At 58.0% G+C, this 21,558-nt stretch overlaps 2 protein-coding genes across 2 annotated transcripts; one reads left to right on the top strand and one right to left on the bottom strand.

The window, feature by feature from the left end:
* Positions 1–6,736: 6,736 nt before the first annotated feature.
* Positions 6,737–14,019, top strand: KLHL40 (kelch like family member 40; the record flags this gene model as incomplete). The annotated part of the gene is made up of 6 exons (XM_081246262.1): positions 6,737–7,894; positions 9,406–9,566; positions 9,822–9,929; positions 10,112–10,297; positions 12,505–12,651; positions 13,525–14,019. 6 exons carry the CDS (start codon positions 6,737–6,739, stop codon positions 13,634–13,636), a joined length of 1,872 nt encoding a protein of 623 aa, XP_081102388.1. The 3' UTR covers positions 13,637–14,019.
* A 340-nt stretch (positions 14,020–14,359) lies between these two features.
* Positions 14,360–21,558, bottom strand: HHATL (hedgehog acyltransferase like). The gene is made up of 11 exons (XM_081246648.1): positions 21,413–21,558; positions 20,954–21,021; positions 20,292–20,405; positions 19,967–20,161; positions 19,387–19,596; positions 18,985–19,156; positions 18,342–18,486; positions 18,190–18,225; positions 15,242–15,443; positions 14,695–14,836; positions 14,360–14,510 (listed from the first exon to the last, which is right to left on the bottom strand). The coding sequence occupies exons 1-11, from the start codon at positions 21,516–21,518 to the stop codon at positions 14,386–14,388; spliced, it is 1,515 nt and encodes a 504-aa protein (XP_081102774.1). The 5' UTR covers positions 21,519–21,558; the 3' UTR covers positions 14,360–14,385.

The following is a 21,558-nucleotide window of genomic DNA, read 5'->3' on the forward strand; positions in this document are numbered from 1 at the left end:
AGGGGGGCGGGCGGGGGCTGGACCCCAGGCATTTGCTTTCCCCACGGCATCCCCGACCTACCCCCGGCTGCACCGAGGGCCCTGGGTCCCGGGGAAGATGTCCCCAGGAGCTGCCGGGCCTCAGGGTGTGGTGGGCCGGGCCCTGGGTGGGCAGGCGGGCTGGTTCCCACAGCGCCAGCCCCCAGGCACTGCAGCCCAGGAGCCCCTGCACATGGGTGGACCCCAGGGACCAGGGCCCTAAGGAGCAGGCTCAGGCAGATGTCCTGAGGTTTCAAGGTGCTATCAGTGGGGCAGGGGCAGGGCAGCTGTTCATGGAGCAGCCCATCCCTCACCAGCTGCCCCAGCCGAATCTCCCATGCTACAGACATCTGTGTCTGTGTCTGTCTCTGCTCCTGGAAGGCAGCACAGGCCTCAGCCACTCCCTGGGCCTGGCCACAGCCTGCCCCTGGCTGGTGTCCAGCGGCCTTGTCCCTCCTGCGCCTCTGTGCTCATGGGTGGAGCGAGGAGCCTGCATGATCAGGCCCTGGGGGTCGGGGTCAGGGGTACCAGGAGAGCCCCACCCAGCCTGTGCCCAATGCTTGCCCTCACAAGGCCAGCACTAATAGGACATCCTTTTTTGTTGTCATTTAACGTCTCTATTCCTGCCTTTGAAATGGGGAGGAAGGTTCCATAAGCTACCTGTTTCCTAGTTAAGCTCTTTCCTATTGTGTTTATACAGTTTTGTCTGTTATACTCTTTGCACCTTAAACCCCTCGACTGCCCCCGCATCACCACCTTCCCAGCATGGCTGGAGTGGGAAGAGGCCTGAGCCCAGGGGGCGGGTTGGGGGGGGACTGGCCCCCTCAGCCCAAGGGCTGAGGGGGTCAGGACCCCTCTGACTTCCTTGTAAGGCCCATGGCACTGGGGCAGGGGGCTGGGGACATTTTAATCATCAATAAACGAAGCACTTTATTATGTACAGATGTGGGCAAGCCCAAGGAGCCCGAGTGATTTGAGGATTTAGAATCCAAGCCACACAGCCCAGGTGGTTCTCTGGGCTTAGAGGGGGCAGTGCCCTGGCCCGGTTGAGTTTGGGGCTGTAGCAGGAACAGTGCCAGCCAGAGTCTACGTACGCACCCTCAGATGCCCCTGCTGTCCTCTGGGGAGAAAAAGTGGTCCCCTCCCCGAGAGGGGAAAGCTCCCTGTCTGGCTCCCAGGACTGAGGCTCCCCCCACGCCAAGACTGGGAATTCCAGCCTCATGGGGTCAGCGCTGCGCCTCTCAGGCTCCTGCTTTACTGTAGCTCTTTTCCTCTCCCGCACCCCGTGATCTCTGGGCTTCCATGACGTCCTCAGGGTCCTCCCCTCCCTGCTTCCCCCTTCCCTTGGCTATTTCTAACCTCTGGTCCCAGTGCCTGGCAGCTTCAGAGCTGGCCCACATTTTCCTAAGAAAAGTCTGATCTCCCCGAATGGGCTGTAGGCTGGGACTCCAATGAGTTTCCCACCCCCTGTTGCTGACGCTGGGATCTCCCATAGGGGCTGGTGGCCCTGTCACCTGCTACCCTTCCTGCAGCCTTAGTGAGCCTAGGGGGCCCTGGCCGGGCTGGGCCTCTGGTCCATGAGGCCAGACTTTGACAAGCAGAGGCTGGAGATGGGTGTGGGGAGCTGGTAGCAAGACCCAGTCCCAGGACTTGGGTCTCCTGTTCTTGTACACTTGCCCTCTCAGGGCTCAAGAGGGGTCCAGACAGCAGGCTGGGCATTGGTCAAATGGTCATTGTAGCTGTAGATGGGCACGGCCAGCCCCTCTCCTGGGAGACCCCTACCCCAGCGGGGACAGGAACCCTGTGTCCCTGGTGCTAAATGCTCTCTTCCCCTTGGGCCAGTGTTGGTGGGAGCTCCTTTCTGGCCAGACCAGAAGGGTCTGAAGCAATAATGGTACCTCAGCAGTGCCAGTATGGATAGGGGTTCTTGTTTTACCAGCTTTTACATTTCCTTTTTAATTGTTAAAACAAATTAACAAGCACCTGGGTATTGGAGTGAGGGGACTGGGCATCATACCCGCTTCCCAGGGCTGGTGGTGGGGAGGGGGCTTGGAATCATCACCTCCCACTGGAGATCTGCCAGGGCGCCCCTCTGTCCAGCTGGACTTCTCAGCTCATTTGGCCAAGACCTCAAGCCCAGAACCTGGGCCTGCCCTCTCCCCGGCTCCCCTTGTACTCCCCGGTCTTGGGCCAGCTGGAGGTGAGTGGCCAGAGAGATGAGGTGGGCCTCAAGCCCTAGGAACCCAGGCCGGGGGCAGAACCTGAGCCTCCGATCCTGATGCGTTCCACCACGGCCAACATAGCACCCCTCGGGGGGCTCGGTGGCAGAACGGCTGTGCCCAGGCATGTGGACCCTTGATGTCTGGCCCTATGTGGCCACCCCACAGCCCCAGAGCGTGTGGGCGACAGCAGGAGGGTGAGGAGAAGAGTGAAGGGGAATAAAGGCAGTACAACTGTCCCTTGGCCCAGCCTCTTCTTTACACATTGCCGCCCTGACTACTGGCTGAAGAGACTTGGACCAGAGCAAGGGTAGCGCGGAACCTGACAGCTTGGCCGAAGACCACATGGACACCCGTGCCCCGAGCATCTGCACACCCCGTCTCCCTCCCTTGAGGGTGGGCTGGGCTCCTGGGGATCATCCAGAGTCAGGAGCTGAGGTCTGAAGGAGCCAGATGTCAGCACCCGGGAGGACATCTCAGGTGGAAGACAGGTAGCGGACTCCGAGGAGGGAGAAGGCGGCTCTCCGGGCGGACCTCCAAGAATCATTTCACTGGAGCGCTGGCTCTGTGCGGGATAGAACTCTAGGCTGTGGTGACACGTCGTGATTGAGGCCCCCATGTACGTGGCACTTGGTCCCAGATACCTAGAGAGGGGGATAACTAGGAAGGGCTAGGAGAGGAGGCTGGTGGGTGGGTTCACTAACCAGCCAGAGAGGGGGTACACATCCCCAGGATGGGGACATTGCCTCTCACACAGTCCCACTTCTCCGAAGGGAACAGGGGCCCGCTCAAGTCACCCTAAAACTGAAGCTTGCTGTCAGGGCTGCGGGCCTGGCTGCTCCTGCAGTGTCTTGTGGGGATTCAGCTTCTCTCTGTTGCCCTCTTCTACCTGTCCATCGGCGGTCTCTCTGCTGCCTCTCCCCATGGCCTCCTCCCTTCAACCCCACCGTGCTGTGAGCAACGGCCTGATGCCACAAGCATTATTTTCTATAGAATCCCTGGGAAAATATCTATTTTTTAAAATTAAAGTTTTACTTGGGCATAGTTGAAGAAGCCAAATATTGATACTTCTAGAACTTTCATTTTTTAACAAAAACCTGCAGTCCCCTGCACCTGCTCCCCTCCAACTCCCAGTAGGTGAGCAATTCCAATTCAGTTGGTAGTTTTGGTGTTCTCATGCCCACAAAAAGCACACCTCCAACGCCACTTTCCTGATTTTTTTCAGTTTTAGGCATCAGCTATTGATGTATTTCTTCATCACTCCCATGACACGCACAAATACTATGCACACAATTTCCCTTCCTCCTTCCTCCCAGCCTGGTTATATTATTATTTGGGGTTAGAGTAATATTTAGTGTGTACATTATTATGACTGTGTAAACACTGATCTCAACCAAGCCATATAATAGAATAGGATTCCATTTCCTTTCTTGCACAACTTTTTACTTTTGTCTCTCTTAAACGTGATTTGCTTCGGTTTCTATGTGCTTATCACTGCTGCGTTCCCGAACCCTTGGCTATAAATTCAGTTTTCCTTCCAATATGTGCAAACACGGCGGGTGTTCCATCGATTTCATCACTCTTGTAACCAGGGAGCCGTGCAGCAAGATAACCCTGGGGTGCACACACTGCAACCAGCTCCCATGAGAAGACTTGAGAAACTGCCTAACGATATCCCCCAGCCAGTGGTTCCCTGTCCCACTTTGCGGAGACTGTATCCCTTTCAGTTCATTGCAGAGATCTTTAACTTCTAGAAGGTTTACGTCTTGGTGGGCTCCTTTTTCCCAACCCTAAAATTTACCTTCTCCTCAGCACCACTTCAGGGAATTAAATTCCAAAGAGCTTGACTCTTTCTTTCACCCTGACACAGGAATGAGTTTGCCTGGGTCTAGAATTCAGGCTGGAAATCATTGCCCTCAGAATTTTAGATGCTGGCGCGTTTCTGTTGAGAAGCCCAGCGCCCGTAACGTTTAAAAGGGTAAGTGAGATGGCAGTTCCCTTTGATTCAACTACAAGCCCTGGAGTCATACTTCCTCCCACATCGATCCTTGGGCATGTCCTTGGGTGAGAACAGAGTGGGTGGGGCAGAGATGACACAGGATTGGCCATGACTTAATGACTTGATAGTTGTTGAAATGGGATGCTGGGTACATGGGAGATCAGTATATCATTCTCTCTCTGGAAATACATGCATTTCCCATAATTATAATTTAAAAATAAACAGTGATTCCCCATTTCACTGAGGGGAGAAACTGAAGTCTGTACACTGGCCAGACATGATACCCCACCACAACCTCTCTGCCCTTATCTCCTACTCACCTCCTCGTTCATTGTTCACTGGCCTCCTTGCTGTTCCTAGAACATGATGGGTGCACTCCTGCCTCAGGGCCTTTGCTCAAGCTGTTCCCCTGCTTGGAAACCTCCTCTGCATTGGCTTGAACCTGCTCAGGTGTAGTCCTCTCAGTGAGTCCATCCTGACTGTTCCATTTAAAAGTCACTTCCCATGCCCCTTCCCAGCTACTTGTCACCATAGCAGTTCTCATCTGACACCCTGTATATATTTATATATTTATTTGTTGCCCCCTCCCTCAACTGACGGTAAGCTCCATAAAGACAGGAATTCTTGCCCGATGTGTTCACTGCTGAATCCTCAGCATTTAGAAGAGTGCACAGTAGGTTCTCAATGAATGGATGAGCCACTTGTAAACATTCTAGTAGAATGCCTGGTAGGAAATGAGCACCATGGAATTCATCATAATCTAAAAATATGTCGTTGAGTCATCTGATAAATATAAGTTAATTGTTCAGTCAGTACCTTCTGTCCTGGCCTTTGGTAAATGAGACTCTGACTAACAGACATTTTTTGTTATTTGCAGGAAGCAGCAAGGTAGGAAGGGATTCCCACAGTCTTTGGAGGTAGGCAGATGTGCTTTGAATCCTGGCCCAGCCACTTGCCAGCTGTGTGACTTGGCCAAGTTGCTGAGCCTCTCAGAGCCTGGTCTCCTCACTGATAGTTCTTACTGGAAGTGCCCTGCAGTCCAGGGCCGGGCTGGAGGCCCCTGGGTGAGCCCCTTGCCCTTTCTGAAAGACAGGACCACCTCCAGGAACTGCCTGGGTGCTGTGCCCCTCTGGGACCTGCTGGTGGGGTGAACAAGCAGTTGAAAGCACTGATCAGAGGGACAGGCAGTGACATCACTGAGATCACAAAACGGGGAGGTGACCCAGTCCTGGCCCAGCCTGAGGCCCCCTCGCCAATCCCCCCTGCCCCGCCCAAGCCTGAGGTTATAAACAAGTGACTCAGAAGAATGGTGGGAGAATGCCCCATAACAGTTCACACCAGGGGCTAAATTTAACCCACAGCTGTAGCCTCTGGCACTTTGGGAACAAGTTAATCTTGGTGGCTGAGGCTGATGTGTGTGTGCATGTGTGGAGTAGGGGGAGGGTGGTCAGAGGTCCAGAGCAGGGTGGGCATTGGGACCAGCTGTCCCAGACCTCTACCCCGATTCCATACATGCTAGACAGGGTGCAGGGGCCCCAAGGCTGCGCAGGCTCAGGCCAAGCTTAGTATGGACCAAGAACCGAGCATAGACAGCTTTCTTGGAATATTAAACTGAGTGTTATGTTTGTTTTTTGATCCCTGGGGGTTTAAACACCTAGAATAGTTGAATCCTATGAAATTAAATCTTCTGGCATGTCTGACAACTTACAGGGTTAAACCCTGTTCCAGTGTACTCGCAGGGACACAGAACCTCAGTGCTTCCGAATCTCAGAAGAAATGAGGCCCTTAAAATCGCCCATCTCTTCACTGTGTAGGAAGGGAAACTGAGGCTCAACAGAATGATCTGGCTTTCCCAGGACCCACAGGAAAGTGGTGCCCTTGTTTATTTAAGTACCTTCTTGCTTTCTTGCACAGTCCAAGGAGGCTCTCAGAGCTGGGGCAGAAAGGGGAAAAGTCTTCCCACTTTAAAGTTGAGGCAACAGGGTCCCCATGCCCAAGTTCATTGAGCTGGAAACCCAAGCACACTGCGTCCAGGGGTGGCTGGAGCAAGGTACACTCCAAGGAGGAGGACAGAGGCACAAAGGGCAGAAAGGCCGAGAAGGCATGAAGGAAGGGAGACCGTGGAAGAGGGACTCAAAGGCTTCCCTCTCCTTGGACTGAGGGGCGGAGCTTGGGTCATCCCTCCCCTGAGAGGTATCACCCAACCAAGGAAAGCCGTCAAAGCCTCTCTGTGCTCCGTTTAGAAATGAGACAGCGAGGCCCTCATCTTTCAGGGAGGACAGAGACACCCCACCCCCTTCCCATGAGCCCCTGGGCTGAGTCAAGACTGCTCTGGGAGGGGGCCTCAGCCCAGCTGTCCCCTCTGCGTCATGTGCAGGAGGCCAGGCAGCTCGCCTTACAGGGCCCAGTCCACCTCTATATATAGTCCAGCTCGGACAGCTGCATAGACTGTGTTCGACCCAGCAAGAAGGCAGGGAGTGCGGAGAGAAGGCCACCCACCATGGCGTTGGGCTTGGAGCAGGCGGAGGAGCAGCGGCTGTACCAGCAGACGCTCCTGCAGGACGGGCTCAAGGACATGCTGGACCACGGCAAGTTCCTCGACTGCGTGGTGCGGGTGGGTGAGCGCGAGTTCCCATGCCACCGCCTGGTGCTGGCTGCCTGCAGCCCCTACTTCCGGGCGCGCTTCCTGGCCGAGCCCGAGCGCGCGGGCGAGCTGCGCCTGGAGGAGGTGTCCCCTGACGTGGTGGCCCAGGTGCTACACTACCTGTACACGTCAGAGATCGCGCTGGACGAGGCAAGCGTGCAGGACCTGTTCGCCGCGGCGCACCGCTTCCAGATCCCATCCATCTTCACCATCTGCGTGTCCTTCCTGCAGAAGCGCCTGTGCCTCGCCAACTGCCTGGCGGTCTTCCGCCTAGGCCTCCTGCTCGACTGCGCGCGCCTTGCCGTGGCCGCCCGCGACTTCATCTGCGCGCGCTTCTCGCTGGTGGCCCGCGATGCCGACTTCCTCGGGCTCTCAGCTGACGAGCTCATCGCCATCATCTCCAGCGATGGCCTCAACGTGGAGAAGGAGGAGGCCGTTTTCGAGGCGGTGATGAGATGGGCGAGCAGCGGCGACGCCGAGGGGCAGGCCGAGCGCCAGCGCTCGCTGCCCACCGTCTTCGAGAGCGTGCGCTTCCGCCTGCTGCCGCGCGCCTTCCTAGAGAGCCGCGTGGAGCGCCACCCTCTCGTGCGTGCCCAGCCCGAGCTGCTGCGCAAGGTGCAGATGGTGAAGGATGCGCACGAGGGCCGCATCACCGTGCTGCGCAAGAAGAAGGAGAAGGGGAAGGAGGCAGCGGGGGCCAAGGCCACTGACAAGGGCACAGTCGAAGCCAAGGCAGAGGAGGAAGAAGAGGAGGCCGAGCGCGTCCTACCCGGGATCCTCAATGACACCCTGCGATTTGGCATGTTCCTACAGGACCTCATTTTCATGATCAGTGAGGAGGGCGCCGTGGCCTATGACCCGGCAGCCAACGAGTGCTACTGTGCCTCCCTCTCCACCCAGATCCCCAAGAACCACGTCAGTCTGGTGACCAAGGAGAACCAGGTCTTCGTGGCTGGGGGTCTTTTCTACAATGAGGACAACAAAGAGGACCCCATGAGTGCTTACTTCTTGCAGGTGCCTGGCCAGCCTTGGGAGGGGCGTGGCCAGTTTTGATTTCTGGGCAGCCTTGGGGCCCAGGAGAGGCCTGTGTCTACTTGTTGGGGAATGTTATTGGGTCTAGGCTGAGATGTGGACCGGGGAGGATGACTGACAGCCACTTGCCTGAAGGCTGAAGATAGTTATAGGCAGTTGACAATAAGATGCATAACTTTGGTGTCTCAGTTTCAGGGAGATGTCAGCCTCAGGATGGTCTGATATGTTGGAGGCCCTAGCTCTGCACTGCGGGTGGGGTCAGGGACAGTGAGAAGGACGAATAAGGTCAGTGTAGGGGTCCTGGCCAAGAACTTTGCATGAGGCCGGGACTGGAATGTGGAACGGAGTGTCTCAAACAAAGGGACCATCCTCCCTTGCTTTCCCATTGCACAGATGGGGAAACTGAGGCCCAGGAAGGACCAGGAGAGTGGAGTGCCCAGTCCAAGTTATAATGTGACAGTGGGATCTCAGAGGGCAGGAATGGTTTTCTGGAGACTGGCCATGTAGGTGTGAGGCTTGCTAGTTGGCTGAATTTGGAGACATGGAGGGGAGGGTGCAGTGCTTCTGGCTGGGAACCAGTGAGCAGGGGACGGAGATGGGAAGGAGCCTATAGTGAGTGGTGTGCTTAGTGAGGCCTGACCAGTTTTGAGAGCGGTGAGGGGCAGTGTGGTGCCAGGGTTAAGCTGGGGCGGGTGGGAGGGGGGGCATCTCTACCAGCCAAGGCACATCATGGGCACATTGTTTATTCTCTCTGGGCCTCTGTTCGTAAATGGGGATATTATTCTTCCTTGCTTGATACGGTTGTTTGAAGGTTAATTGATGGTTATAAAGTGTTCAACAGCACAGTGCTCAGCCCTCAGAAAACTCTCCCAAAAGATGAGCCCCTAGTATGGTTATTAAAAGACTGTTGGGGAAATTTCCTGGCGGTCCAGTGGTTAGGACTCCACTCTCACTGCCTGGGGTGCCGGTGCAACCCGTGGTGGGGAAACTAAGATCCCACAAGCCGCAGGGGTGCGCCAGAAAAGAAAAAAGAAAAAACCTGTTGGGGTACACAGGGTCGCAGACTTAACACTGTAGATTTTAAGGGGTGAGTGGTTGTATTCGGATGTTTCCTGTGCAGTGCGATGGAGTGGAAAACAGGGAGCAGGCAGGCCTCAGTTCAGGAGTTGTACTGGGGAAGTCCAGGACGGCAGCTGCGCCTCCCTCTCAGAGGCCCCTTCTCAGCTCTGTATGGGATGCCCCATCACGGTGCTATAACGGTGGTCTCCCGGCACCTACGGGGTGTGGGACGGTCGGCTGTTCTCAGCCTGATAGGAGGAGAGGCACTGTCTCCAGGCACCGCCTCCAGTCTGCGCTGGCCCTACCTGGAGACCCGGACTCCTCTGTGACCTGGGGGTGGCCAGACGGGGCTGCGGTGGGGCCGGGCTGGGACTGGGGCGGGGGGTTGGTGGGGGACGTGGGGGGCGGTCGCTGACTGGCCACCCGGCCCGCAGTTTGACCACCTGGACTCAGAGTGGCTGGGGATGCCGCCGCTGCCCTCGCCGCGCTGCCTCTTCGGCCTGGGAGAGGCTCTTAACTCCATCTACGTGGTCGGCGGCCGAGAACTCAAGGACGACGAGCGCAGCCTGGACTCGGTCATGTGCTACGACAGGCTGTGAGCGCGGCCTGGGGGCGGGGCCGAGGAGCCTGGGGGCGGGGCCGAGGGGCCTGGGGGCTGGTCCAGGACGGCGGCGGGGCGTGGCGGGGGCGGGCTTGGGTAGGGGCTGGGTGGGGTTGGCAGGTGGGGTGGGAGCGAGGAGCTAAGAGGTCTGGGAGTTCCGGTAACGAATCGGGGGCATCCCAATATGTGTTGGGTGGCGGGTGAATGCAGAGACGGGGGCTGAGAGCGCCCTACTCCCCTCCCCTCTAGGTCGTTCAAATGGGGCGAATCGGACCCGCTGCCTTATGCCGTGTACGGCCACTCTGTGCTCTCCCATATGGACCTTGTCTACGTCATTGGCGGCAAAGGTAGCGACAGGTGAGGCGCGGGCCAGGAAGGAGTGCAGCAGCCGGGTCGGCGGGTAGAACGGAAGCAGAGTCTCCCCGAGGCTGTCAGGGGTCTGTCCTGACTGCCTTGCGAGGCAGCTGGAGGGACTGGGCCAAGGGAAGAGGCGGCCCTGCTCCCGCCTCCTCCTTCTCACTCACTGCCCACCCCCACAGGAAGTGCCTGAACAAGATGTGCGTCTATGACCCTAAGAAGTTCGAGTGGAGGGAGCTGGCCCCCATGAAGACTGCCCGCTCACTCTTCGGGGCCACCATCCATGACGGCCGCATTTTTGTGGCTGCTGGGGTCACAGACACAGGGCTGACCAGTTCAGCTGAGGTGTACAACATCGTGGACGGCAAGTATGGCTGCTTCCCCCCTCCCTGCCCCCGTTCCACTGGACAGCCAGGGACAAAGGGCCCCACTGTACCAGCTGTGTGGCTTTAGGCCTATGTCAGCCCTCTCTGTGTCTGCCCTGGCAGGAAACATAGCCTCTGTCTTGAGTCTCCACTGTGCAGCTTGGACATCAGCACAGAACTAGCCCCTCTACTCTGATCAGCAGTGAGGTGGGCTTCCCCCACAAGGGTTGTGGCCAGCCTGGTCTGCAGGAGAGAGCTCCCCGGAGATGCCAGGTTCCTCATTCAGAGACTCGTACCAGGCACTGGCCTGGTGCTAGGGATACAGCAGTGACTGAGACAGAAGCTGCCCTGCCCTGGGAGATCGGGAAGAAAACTGAGCTGGCAGACCAGTTAGACTCAGCCAGCTAAAGGAGTGGTGGGAGAAGGATGCCCAAAGGCAAAGGAAGGCTGGTGCCAAGGCATTTAGGAGAAAAAAAAGGCAGGCTCATTGGAGGAGAGGGCATTGGTCAGGTTGGACGGAGGGTGGTGGGTGAAGGGAGGTGGGGATTGTGGGTACTGGGGTTGGAGAGGGGGCAGTCGGGCTGAGGGACTTTATCCTGAGAGTAATGAAATGCCTCTGATGGGTTTTAAGCTCCCTTCTGTGTTTTCCTAAGATGCCTCATGGCAGCTCATGTAGAGAAGAGATTAGGGATTTCTTAGGAGGAAGGGGTACAGCTGTATAGCAAGAAGTGATGGTGGTCTGGAGCTGGGGGTACAGCAGGGATGGGGCGGAGAGGATGCACTGGAGAAAGACTTAGGCCAGCGCTTTTCATGTGCCCATGAATCCCTGGGGATCATGCTTTGAATGCAGATTCTGATTCTCAGGTATGGGGAGGGACCTCAGAGTATATTTCTAATAAACCCACTGGTGATGCTGATGCTGCCAGTCCATGGGCCATACTCAGTAGCAAGAGTTTAGCAGACAGAAGAAATAGCATGTAGCAATTGATTGGATGGTGGGGGTGGGAGGGAGAGGTGGATGCTTTTGAGGGTGAGAGGTCATTTATTTTTTTTTAATTAATTAATTTACTCATTTATTTTTGGCTGCATTTGGTCGTCATTGCTGTGCGCGGGCTTTCTCTAGTTGTGGCGAGCGGGGGCTACTATTCGTTGTGGTGCGCGGGCTTCTCATTGTGGTGGCTTCTCGTTGTGGAGCGTGGGCTCTAGGCGTGCGGGCTTCAGTCGTTGTGGCACGCGGGCTCAGTAGTTGTGGCTCGCAGGCTCTAGCGCGCAGGCTCAGTAGTTGTGGCGCACGAGCTTAGTTGCTCCGCAGCATGTGGGATCTTCCCAGAACAGGGCTCGAAACCCGTGTCCCCTGCATTGGCAGGCGGATTCTTAACCACTGCGCCACCAGGGAAGTCCCAAGGAGGTCATTTGTTGAAGAACTGTTGGAGTTAGGTAGGACAAGTGAGGGTCGAGTTAAAACATGTGGATTTGAGGCACCTGGGTGTCCAGGAGGAGCCCACTAGGGCAAAGAGAGAGCTCGAGGGTGAGATCTGGGGAGTGGAGACAGTACGCGGAGGGGACAGCCTCCCTCAGGAGAGAAGATGTTAGTGGGAGAAGCCGAGGCCCCAGCCCTGGGGGCAGCAGGGGCAGATACATTATTCAGCAAGGAATCCCAAGAGGTGAGGCTGGGAGGTGGGAAGTGAAGAAAGTCACATCAGCAGAAGTGCATACTGTGGACCCTGGATTCCAGGGTGGTGGCTGGGGACCCGAGAGAAGTTTTGGAGGGACGAAGACCCAACTTCGGGAGCCAGGGAGGGGAGTGAAGGCACCTTGAGAGTCACTGGGCCATGAAGGGGAGAAAAGGGACGGGGCAGGAGTGCAAGGGACGGTCTCAATGGTCACTGAGGTAGCAAGCTGGAGTTGGTTCAGGAGCAAAGGCGGGACATTGGGGAGAGCCCTGCTGGGTTTCATGGGGCAGGTTAGATGGAATGACAAGCGGACCATGGAGGGAAACGGGAGGGGCAAGAGAATGGGGAAGAAGTGAAGACCAGAGGGCATTCCTGAGAGGTCAGGAAGCAGGTTGTGCTGGGAGCACGGGTGCCTGGGAGTCGGATTTTGCAGGGTGCAGCTGAAGCTGTGAGTGCTGGTGGGGGACAGTCACTGGGCTCTCTGCGGCCCCCCGGGGGCGGGTGAGGCACCTCCTCACGCCCCCTCCTTCCTGCCAGGTGGGCACCCTTTGAGGCCTTCCCACAAGAGCGCAGCTCGCTCAGCCTGGTCAGCCTGGCGGGCACGCTCTATGCCATCGGCGGCTTTGCTACACTGGAGACTGAGTCCGGGGAGCTGGTTCCCACAGAGCTCAACGACATCTGGAGGTGAGCCTGGCCCTAGGGAGGTGAGAGGAATCGTGAGCAAGGCCAGCTGGGCACCGAGGCAGCGCCCAGCAGGCTCATCTGTGGGCAGAGCTGATCCCTCTTCCAGGAAATCCTGTGGGGACAGGGCAGCAGACATGCCTTGCTCAGCCCAGGGTCTCTCCAGTTTGTTGGGAAAGTCTGGGTTTGCACACATGGCACCACGCCGCCCTGTGGGGCATCGACAGTGTCAGTCAGGAGCTGGTGCCAAGGTTAGGGCCCAGACCCACAGAACCGGGCCCCAGGAAGCAGAGCAGGCCGAGAGGCAGCCAGCGCTTTCCTCTCCCCCCGCTCCTGAGCGGGAGAGCTGGGTCGGGATTGAGAACTACCTGGATCCCAGCTTCTCAGAGCCATTGCTTCTATGGCTGGTCCTAGCTGGGGGTGGAGGGGAGAGGTTTCGGCAGCCTGGGGCAGCTTCTGAACCTTCAGTGATGCCCAGTGCTGCAGGCAGCCTCTAGAGAGCAGTGCTGCTGGGAGAGCAGGACCCCGGTGGTGGTGGTGGGGGGGGACTTCTCGGAGAGTTGAGTAGAGAAATTCTCAAGAGGAGGGGTTTGGGGAGGTGCAGACCTTCCTGGAGGGAGGTGGACTTCAAGGAGTGCGGGCTTCCTGAGAGGGGGCTCTTCCTGGAAGGTAGGGCAGGTGTTCTTTGGGGGTGGGACCCCTTTCCCAGAGTGTGGGCACTCTCCAGGAGCTGACCTTCCTGGAGATGGGCCGGAGGCTGGGGGGCGGCACTCCCCAGGGGTGGCCTAGTGCACCCAGCCACCCCTCCTTGCTGGGTCCCACCCAGGACTTGACTGACCGAGCTCCTCGTCCCTGTCTCCACTCCTCCCACCCCAGGTACAATGAGGAGGAGAAGAAGTGGGAGGGGGTCCTGCGGGAGGTCGCCTATGCTGCTGGCGCCACCTTCCTACCTGTACGGCTCAATGTGCTGCGCCTGACCAAGCTGTGACCCGCCCAGAGGACCTGACTACGCGCCCCCCATGCTGCAGCCCACACAGGCCCGGCCTTCTGGGATGGGGGCTCCAGGGAGGAGTCTGGGAGAGGCAAAGCCCACCTGTATCCCATCCCGTCATAGTGCCCGGGGGGCCGCTTCAGCCAGGAAAGGGAAATCGCTGCCTGGAGCTAGCCTTTCGGGCAGGGACGAGAAACTTTTGGCCTCTCCGGTGTCTCCATATCCCCCGTGTTCTTGGTCCATGAGGCAGAACCTCGGGGGGTGGTCAGGCTGCATCCTGGCCCAGCCCCGGCCTGGCTGTGTGTGCCCGTAAACTCCCCCACAGAACTCAGTCTCCTCGCCTGTCACGTGGGGAGGGTCCCGATCGAGTGCACCTTGCAGCCTGGGTAAGTCTCCTGTAAGAAGAATAAAGTGCCTTCCGAGCAAGCAGCTCGGGGTCTGGGATCAGGTGCTCCAAGCGTCAGTGACCAGGTGGTTTGAAGACCTGGGGCTTCCGTGTTCAGCTGCTGGGCTGCCAAGGTCGGTGGTCTCTGCCCTCCACGTGTGTCTCCTACATGTTCTGTTTGCGCCAAGAGCTTGAGCCCCTCCCTGAACCTCCAGCTCCTCATCCGGCCTGGACAGGGAGCCAGGAGACTGCTGGAGGAAGGGGCAGGGAAGAGCCAAAGCGCGGTAAAAAGGCTTTTATTCTATCAGTCAGGCCCCTCCCAGGAAGAGCTGAGCAGAGCCCATCCCTCTTCCCCTCTCCCCTACTCGGCCTTCTCTTTGTCCTGCCTCTGCTCCTCCTCCAGCATCAGGGTTCGCTCTCGCTCCTTCACCAGCTGGACACCACAGTAGGTGACAAACAGGACGGCCAGCGTGGTCTGGGGGAACCCTGTGTGGGGAAGAGGTCATGGGTGCCTGGAAGCAGCTCCCCTTTCCCGCAGTGACTCTTCTCTCCCCGCTTGACTGTCCCTCCCTGCTGAGTCCCTGGGGAATTGCGGTGGGGTGGGGACATTTCAGGAGGTCACAGTCCTTGAGGTTGATACCTGGCATATTCCATATGCCCCGTCCCTCACCTGTGAGTAGCAGGCGCTGGGCGACCAGCTTTGTGAACTCAAAGCTGTTCAAGCTTACAAGGTTGTACATGATGATGGCCCAGAAGTTCATGGCCCCAAAGATGGCTCGGACCCTGCGGGACATCTGCTCCGACAGAGAGGCCTGCTGGGTCCAGGAAAACATAGGCAGTGAGGCAAGAGGCCCAGGGGAAAGAGGACGTGGCGGGTCAGAGGCCTTGCCTATGTGGCCACCTGGGTCCTGGGGATATGCCTGTGTCCCTGAGAGTCCTCAGTCAGCTCTCCCTCATTGTTAAAAGATGGGAAACTGAACTCTGGAGAGAGGGCAGGGCCTGAACAACACAGCCAGGCCCGGGTGCCCCCCGAACCTGCAGAAGGGAAGGGAGGGCCAGGTACCCACAGAGGGAGCCATTGCCCTGACAACCCGGAGGGGGGTGGTAGTGAGAAAGTTCTGGACTGGCAGCCAAGTGTGGCTGGAAGACTCCAGAGAGCAGTAGTGCCACCCCCTCCAGTGCCCCAGACAACCCAGCCCCAGACCTTCCTTGCTCACCTCAATTCGTGCCAGGGGCCCCCACTCTGCCAGCTTCTGTACCCAGAGCTCAAAGTTGAGGCCAAAGCAGTTAAGGCATGACCACAAGTAGACAGTATCACAAGGTCCGAGCCACAGAGTGGTGACGGCAAATGTGGCCACAGTGGCCCCCAGCTCTGGGATCACCGCAGAGTGCTCCCCACCAATGTGGTCATACACGTACCTGCAGGCAAGGCGGGAAAAGGGGCCGGTGGGAGTGCGGGAAAAGGCAGGTGGGAGACGGGCAAAGGATACACAACGGGGGCAGCTTCCTCAACGCTATCCTCCTGGGCACATTCAACACTCTGGGCCTCAGGTGGCTGCTCCTCCTCTACCCAACTTCAAAATGTGGAGGGCTCAGCCTTGAAGTTCCTGTCTTCTCTAGTTACCTTCATTTCTCCAAGTGATCTCATTCAGACTCTGAATACTGTCTCTATGCTGACAAGCCCCAAATCTGTCTCTTTAGCCCAGTCTCTCTCCTGACTCATATATCCAACTGTTACCAGACATCTCACATGAATGACCAACTCCCCCATCCCTGCCCAAACCCACTTCATTCCCATCTCAGCTAATGATACCACCATCCATTCAGTTGCCGGCCAGGAGCCTTGGTGCCATCTTGGATGCTCAATTCCCCTCTCCACTCACATCCAAACCAGCAAATGCTACGGGCTCCACTTGGTCCTGAGCACGTGCTTGTCACCTCCATTACCACCACCCTAGTCCAGGCGATCATCTCCCATCACACAGATTATTGAAAGAGCCTCTTAAGTCATCTCCCTGCTTCTGCCTCTGCCCCCTACTGTCCGTTGTCCACACAGCAGCTAGAGGCATCTTTTAAGAGTGTAACCCAGATCACCTCACTTCCACAATCACACCCTCCTGGCAATAGCTCATTACAATTAGAATAAACTCAACCACCTTCCTGTGGCTAGACGATCCCACGTCATCTGGTTTCTGCCTCCCTCCCTGACCTATCACCCACCATTCTCCCCTCATTCACTATGCTCTCCCCTTACTGGTCTTTCTGATACTCAGACACACACAGCTGGTTCCTGTCTTAAGGCCTTTGTACCTGTTGTTCCCTCTGCCTGGAATTCTCTTCTCCAAATTTCGTTATCACTCAAGTCTCAGTTCATCTCACAGAGGCCTACCCGAACCCCAACTAAAGAAGCTTCTACCCCATTACACTCTTTACACTATTTTCTTCATAACACTTACCACTCTCTAAAATTATCTTTTTTTTTTTAACCTGTTTATGGTCTGTTTCTCTCCACTAGGCTGTAAGTTCCATGAGTTCACGGTCTTTGCCATGTTCACTGCTGTATCCCAAGTGCCTAGAACAGTGCCTGGCATGTAGTAGGTACTCAATAAATATCTGTTAAATAAATTCAGTAGAAGACCCATTGCATAACCAGCCTCTCTGTTCCTTGACCTCCTCATTTCACTAATGGTTTCTTTTCCACTCCACCTCAGTCACCCACTCCCATGGCCACACCCCAACTTTTTCACCACTTGTTTGACTCCTTCCTAATTCCCATGCTTCACCCTGCCCCCCGACCTGACCTGACTCCCTAGCTCCACTTCTTCAATCTCATTGACCTCCCCCCCACCTTCCTCATCTTGTGACCCCCTCCTATTTTTACCACCCTTCTTAACTGTATTCAATGAGTCATCATTACAAATAACCTAAAAACCCTTCTCCCTCACTTCTTCCTTCTCACTCATCTGGGAAAGCCCAATCACCCACTTTCTCCTCACCTGCACCCAAGAAGCGAAGCCCTGATGGGAAAAACCCCACACCTTCACATATTAGAATCCATAAATCCACTACCCCCAACCCCACTTGAGCTGTCAGTGCCACGGTTTCTCTGGTCAGCATCTTCTCCCAGGCTCTGCAGTGGCTACTCCACCTCATCTCTCCTGCAAGTGTGAATGGGTGTGGTGATCTAGGCAGGAGGAGAGAGGCAGCATCTGTGTGCCTCCCTGCACCCCCAACCCTGCATCTCTCAGCTGATGACCTTGCCTCCTACTTCATGGAGAAAACCGAAGCTTTCAGGAGGAATCTCTCACCTTTCCACACTCACTGGCCATTCTTCTGCATCCGCACCGGCCTTTCTTCCTCCTCTGTGTCCCGAAGCCAGAGCTCTGCCTGATTCCATCGCCTCCCCACCTTCTCAGGGAGCTCGCTCCATCAATCACCCCTCTATCCTGCGCGGCCAACTTCCTCCTTTCTATTGAATAATTCCCCTCGGCACCCAAGCATGTCCCATTATTTCCTGTCTTTAAAACACCCACTTCTCCCTTCGGCCACTTCTGGGTGTCCCCCTTCAGTACCAGGCTTCTTCCAGGAGCTGTCCACACGGGAACTACCCTGCGGTTCCTTTGTCCCCCACGCCCCCAGCCCCGACTCCTCCCTGCCTCTGCCTCTCCAGGGAAAGGCTGAGAACCTCCATGCCACCCACGCTCATGCTCAGTCTCTGGCTTCCTTGACCATCAGCATCTGACCCAGTTACCCCTACCATGCCAGGATGGTCTTCCCTTAGCTGCCAGGGTGTCCCACGGTCCTGCCTGTTCTCCTGCTCCTCTGAGCGCTCCTTTCAGGCCCTTCTGCCGGCTCCTTCAACCAGAGTCCTTCCGGGCACACGACTTCCTGGGAGTCATCGCCCTCTCCTTCCTGATGCCCTCAATCCACGGCCAAGTGCTGTCCAGGCTGCCTGCTGTGTGTCTCCACTCCATTTCTCTCACCTCCAGGGGCCCCACCCAAGTCCAAACCTCTGTCTTTCACTTCGACCTCTGCCATGACCTCCTCCCTCTGTCCCTGCTTCCTCTGGCCCAGGGATGATCTTTGAAGACGTGGACCCACCTGGCCACGGCCCTGCTCAGCCACCTGGGGGATGGCTGTGACATCCCACCCCACCCCAACTCACCTGCAAAGCCAGTCGTTGATGCCGCGGTCAAAGTGCCTGTGGGAGGAGAGCAGACAGGTGGGAATCAGCCAGGAGCCGAGCTCCGGGGCTTGGGGCAAGAGGCGAAGGGGAGGTGGGGATCCCGGAGGCGAGTCCCCGGACCTCGCACTCACGTCTCGGCGAAGACGTAGAGCGCTGTGATGCACTTGGGAGGCTGGGGCGGGTCCAAGTGGTCGAGGCGCGCCACGGTGTTGACGACGCCGAAGAGGACGGCCGCCTTCACCCAGTCGTACACCAGGTTTGAGTAGGCTAGGCCAGCTGGGGACAAGGGGTCGCACGGCCCGGGGGGGCATCACACTGACCTTCCTCCCGTCCGTCCCCCACCCCGCCCCGGGTCTTCCCAAATCCAGGGGAGGCGCTGAGCCCTGCCCTCCCCTACGGACACTCTCTCCCAAGCTGGTGGAGGGGGGGAGGTCCTTGCGCCCCGGCCGCCCCCACGGAGGCCCCGCCCCCACGTCCTGGGGGGAGGGGCTGACCCGGCGGAGACCCTATCCGGCTGCGGAAATCAGCCCCAGGCCCCGGCGAGGAGGGCGGCCTCTGTCGGGTACCACTCCGGGCCCTCACAGGGCAAACCTACCTCCAAGTCCCACGTGTTTCAAAGGCTAAATCCCCGCTCCCCCACCCTGCGATAGGTGCTGTCCCCCGGGGCGCCAGCTTCCCCAGCTGTGACTCCGCCGCCATTGGGGCGCAGAGGGTCCGTCCTTCTGAAGTGGCGGCCCAGTCCTCATCCCTGTTCTGGGCCCGGCGCACACCCACCGAGGGCGCTGTCCGGGAGGCGGCTGGCGAACTTGAGGTCACTGGGGATGGTGAGGATGTAGAAGAAGTGGAAGAAGATGTCCACGGCCACGATGGCTACCACGCTGAGGCCCGCCTGGGCCCGGATGCGCCACAGCTCGCCCTCTCGCCGCACCGGCTCCACCTGGCTCACCTGAGGGACGGCTAGTGTCTGAGTGGGGGAGGCAAGCCCTGCGCGAGGAGCCCTGTCTGAGCGGTGAGTCCCGAACTTGCTGTCTGGGGATGCGAGGGTGAGGGGAGACGCGGCTTCATCCTGGCAACCCTGAGAGTGGAGACACGGGCCCCTCTGGGGTCTGAGGGGAGTTCACTTCCGCCCGGGGGGGACGCAGCCCTGTCTTGGGAGCCCACAGGGTGTCCCCTCACCTGAGCGTGGAAGCGGTCAAAGGTCATAATGGGCCCGAAGAAGAAGAAGGGCAGGTAGAAATTGTACTTGAGCAGGTCAGCTAGGGAGTAGCGGCGGTCAGGGTGGGCACAGCTCTCCAGCGCAAAGCTGGTACAACGCAGCACCGTGAAACCGCTGCCCCCGTGAAACAGCACCTCTTGAAGATCAAAAGTCCCTGTTACAAACCCGCTCTGGATGGGAGAGAACAGGCCGCCAGCTCACCAGGGTGCCCCTTGTCTCTGGGAAGCCCACCCAGCCTCCTGCAGGGGCCCAGCCTGGTCCTGCCATCTCCCTCTCTGCCAGCGCCCGTCAACACTGGCCACCGAGGGCCAATTTCATGTTAAGTGCTAGGGCAGAGCAGGGAAGGAGCTGGACATGTCTCTGCTGTGGTGGAGGCGACCACCTTGTGGGCAGAGCATGCTCCATGGTCAAAGGCTTGAAGACGGGTGGGAAAGTAAAGGAAATGCTTGGGGAGACTTAGGAGGCAAACGTTTTGGATGGGGTGAGAGGTTTGTGGTCCTATCCCTGCACCCTCCACCCCTGCCCCGCCCCAGCGCATACCTGCCAGGAGATGAGGGGGTCCAGCTTGAAAGAGGCAAGGCTGGCCAGGCCGAGGCCGAGACAGAGCCAGGGCTGGTGCAAGAGTGAGACAACATAGAGGCCCACGCAGTGGCCCAGCAGCAGCAGCAGGTACCAAGGGCCCATCGTGCCCACCACCGCCAGGGCCCCGTACACAGCATACATCCAGGAGCGGAGCTGTGGACAGGGAGAAGGCTTCGTCTACCTCTCCATGTGAACGGAGGTGGGAGCCCAGGATGGCTTCCCCGCAACCCTTGTAGCTGAGGGGGAGGGGGAGGCGGGGGGGTGGTGCTCAGGTCCAGCTCACCTGGGGGGCAACCATAGTGCAGAGTTTAGCAAACAGCACGTGTCCGGAGAGAGCGAAGAAGATGGCGTTGCGGAAGGAGGTGAACCACATCACCCACTCGAAGTCAGCCACGTCCTGGGGCAGGCCCAGGCAGGTTAAGGTGGGGCGGGGGCAGAGTGGGCTGGCACTTGGGCTGGTCAGAGTCTCAACCCCTTCCCTGCCCCCAGAGTCTTCTTGTGCATTAGAGGAGAGCAATGGCTGAGGTCCCTGCCTTCCCCTCTGAGGGAAGTACCAGGAAGGTAGGTAGAGAGGAATGAGGGGCACCACGTGGGCCGCCCTGCTGCCCCGAGCTCCCCCTCTGTCCAGCACATTGCCTGACATTCCACCATTATTGCGTTGTTCCTCGGGAGGATGGTGCTGGAGGCCCTACGGAAGCCCGTCTCAGTTTGTTTCCTAAATGAGCAGGGTCTGAGGCAGGCTTGATTTGGCCCCAGGAGGACAGAGGAGGGGCCAGTGGAGAAACTGAAGATGCTGAAAATTCAAGCCAGAGACCTTCCCCATTGCGAGCCCTCTGTTATGTGGGACCATTGGGAACAGGGGAGAGCGGGGAAGGGTTTGGGACAGGAGAGATGGGCCAGGGATCAGAGACCCCGGTCAGGGACCCTGGGGTGCGAGGGACCTACCATCTTCCGGCCAATGTACTCCCAGCCGGGTCGCACAGACTCCCGGAAGGCTTTCCTGTGGGCCCCACCTGAGAACATAGTCTGGTCTCAGGGCGCTTCACACCCACACCTGCCTCTACAGCAAGGCTGATGCCACCCTGGGGGGAGGGGAGAGGGTCTGGGTCTCTCTCTGCCTCTGCTTCTCTCTGGGTCTCACTGTGTGTCTGGGGTCAGGTCTCTGTACCCCTGAGTGTCTGAGACACACTCTCTCTCTCTCTTTCTCTGGCTCTGTCCAGGTCTCTGTCAGTGCTTCTGCATTTGAGTCTCCCTGTGGCTGCATCTGACTCAACCCCCCAGCCCCAAGGCCTAGGGACTGCCCTTGAGTCTGGAGCCTCTAAGTTTCTGGCCTTGCTGGGTGGAGCCCTGAGACCCCCAGCGGAAGAATGGTCCCACCCCTCTGTCCCGGGGCCCAGCTGTTACCTTGTGAAGCCTCAAGGAGGCCCCGGCCAGCATAGGCTAGGGCCCCGCTCAGCACCAGGGAGTACAGGCCCAGCTCTGCCGCGGGCAAGGCTGTCTTGATGCCCATAGCCTGGATGGGGCTGAGAGAGACAGATTGGGTGAGGGCA

Source organism: Mesoplodon bidens, assembly GCF_964165515.1.
Source record: "Mesoplodon bidens genome assembly, chromosome: 10".
In the NCBI taxonomy this organism is placed as follows: Eukaryota; Metazoa; Chordata; class Mammalia; order Artiodactyla; family Ziphiidae; genus Mesoplodon; species Mesoplodon bidens.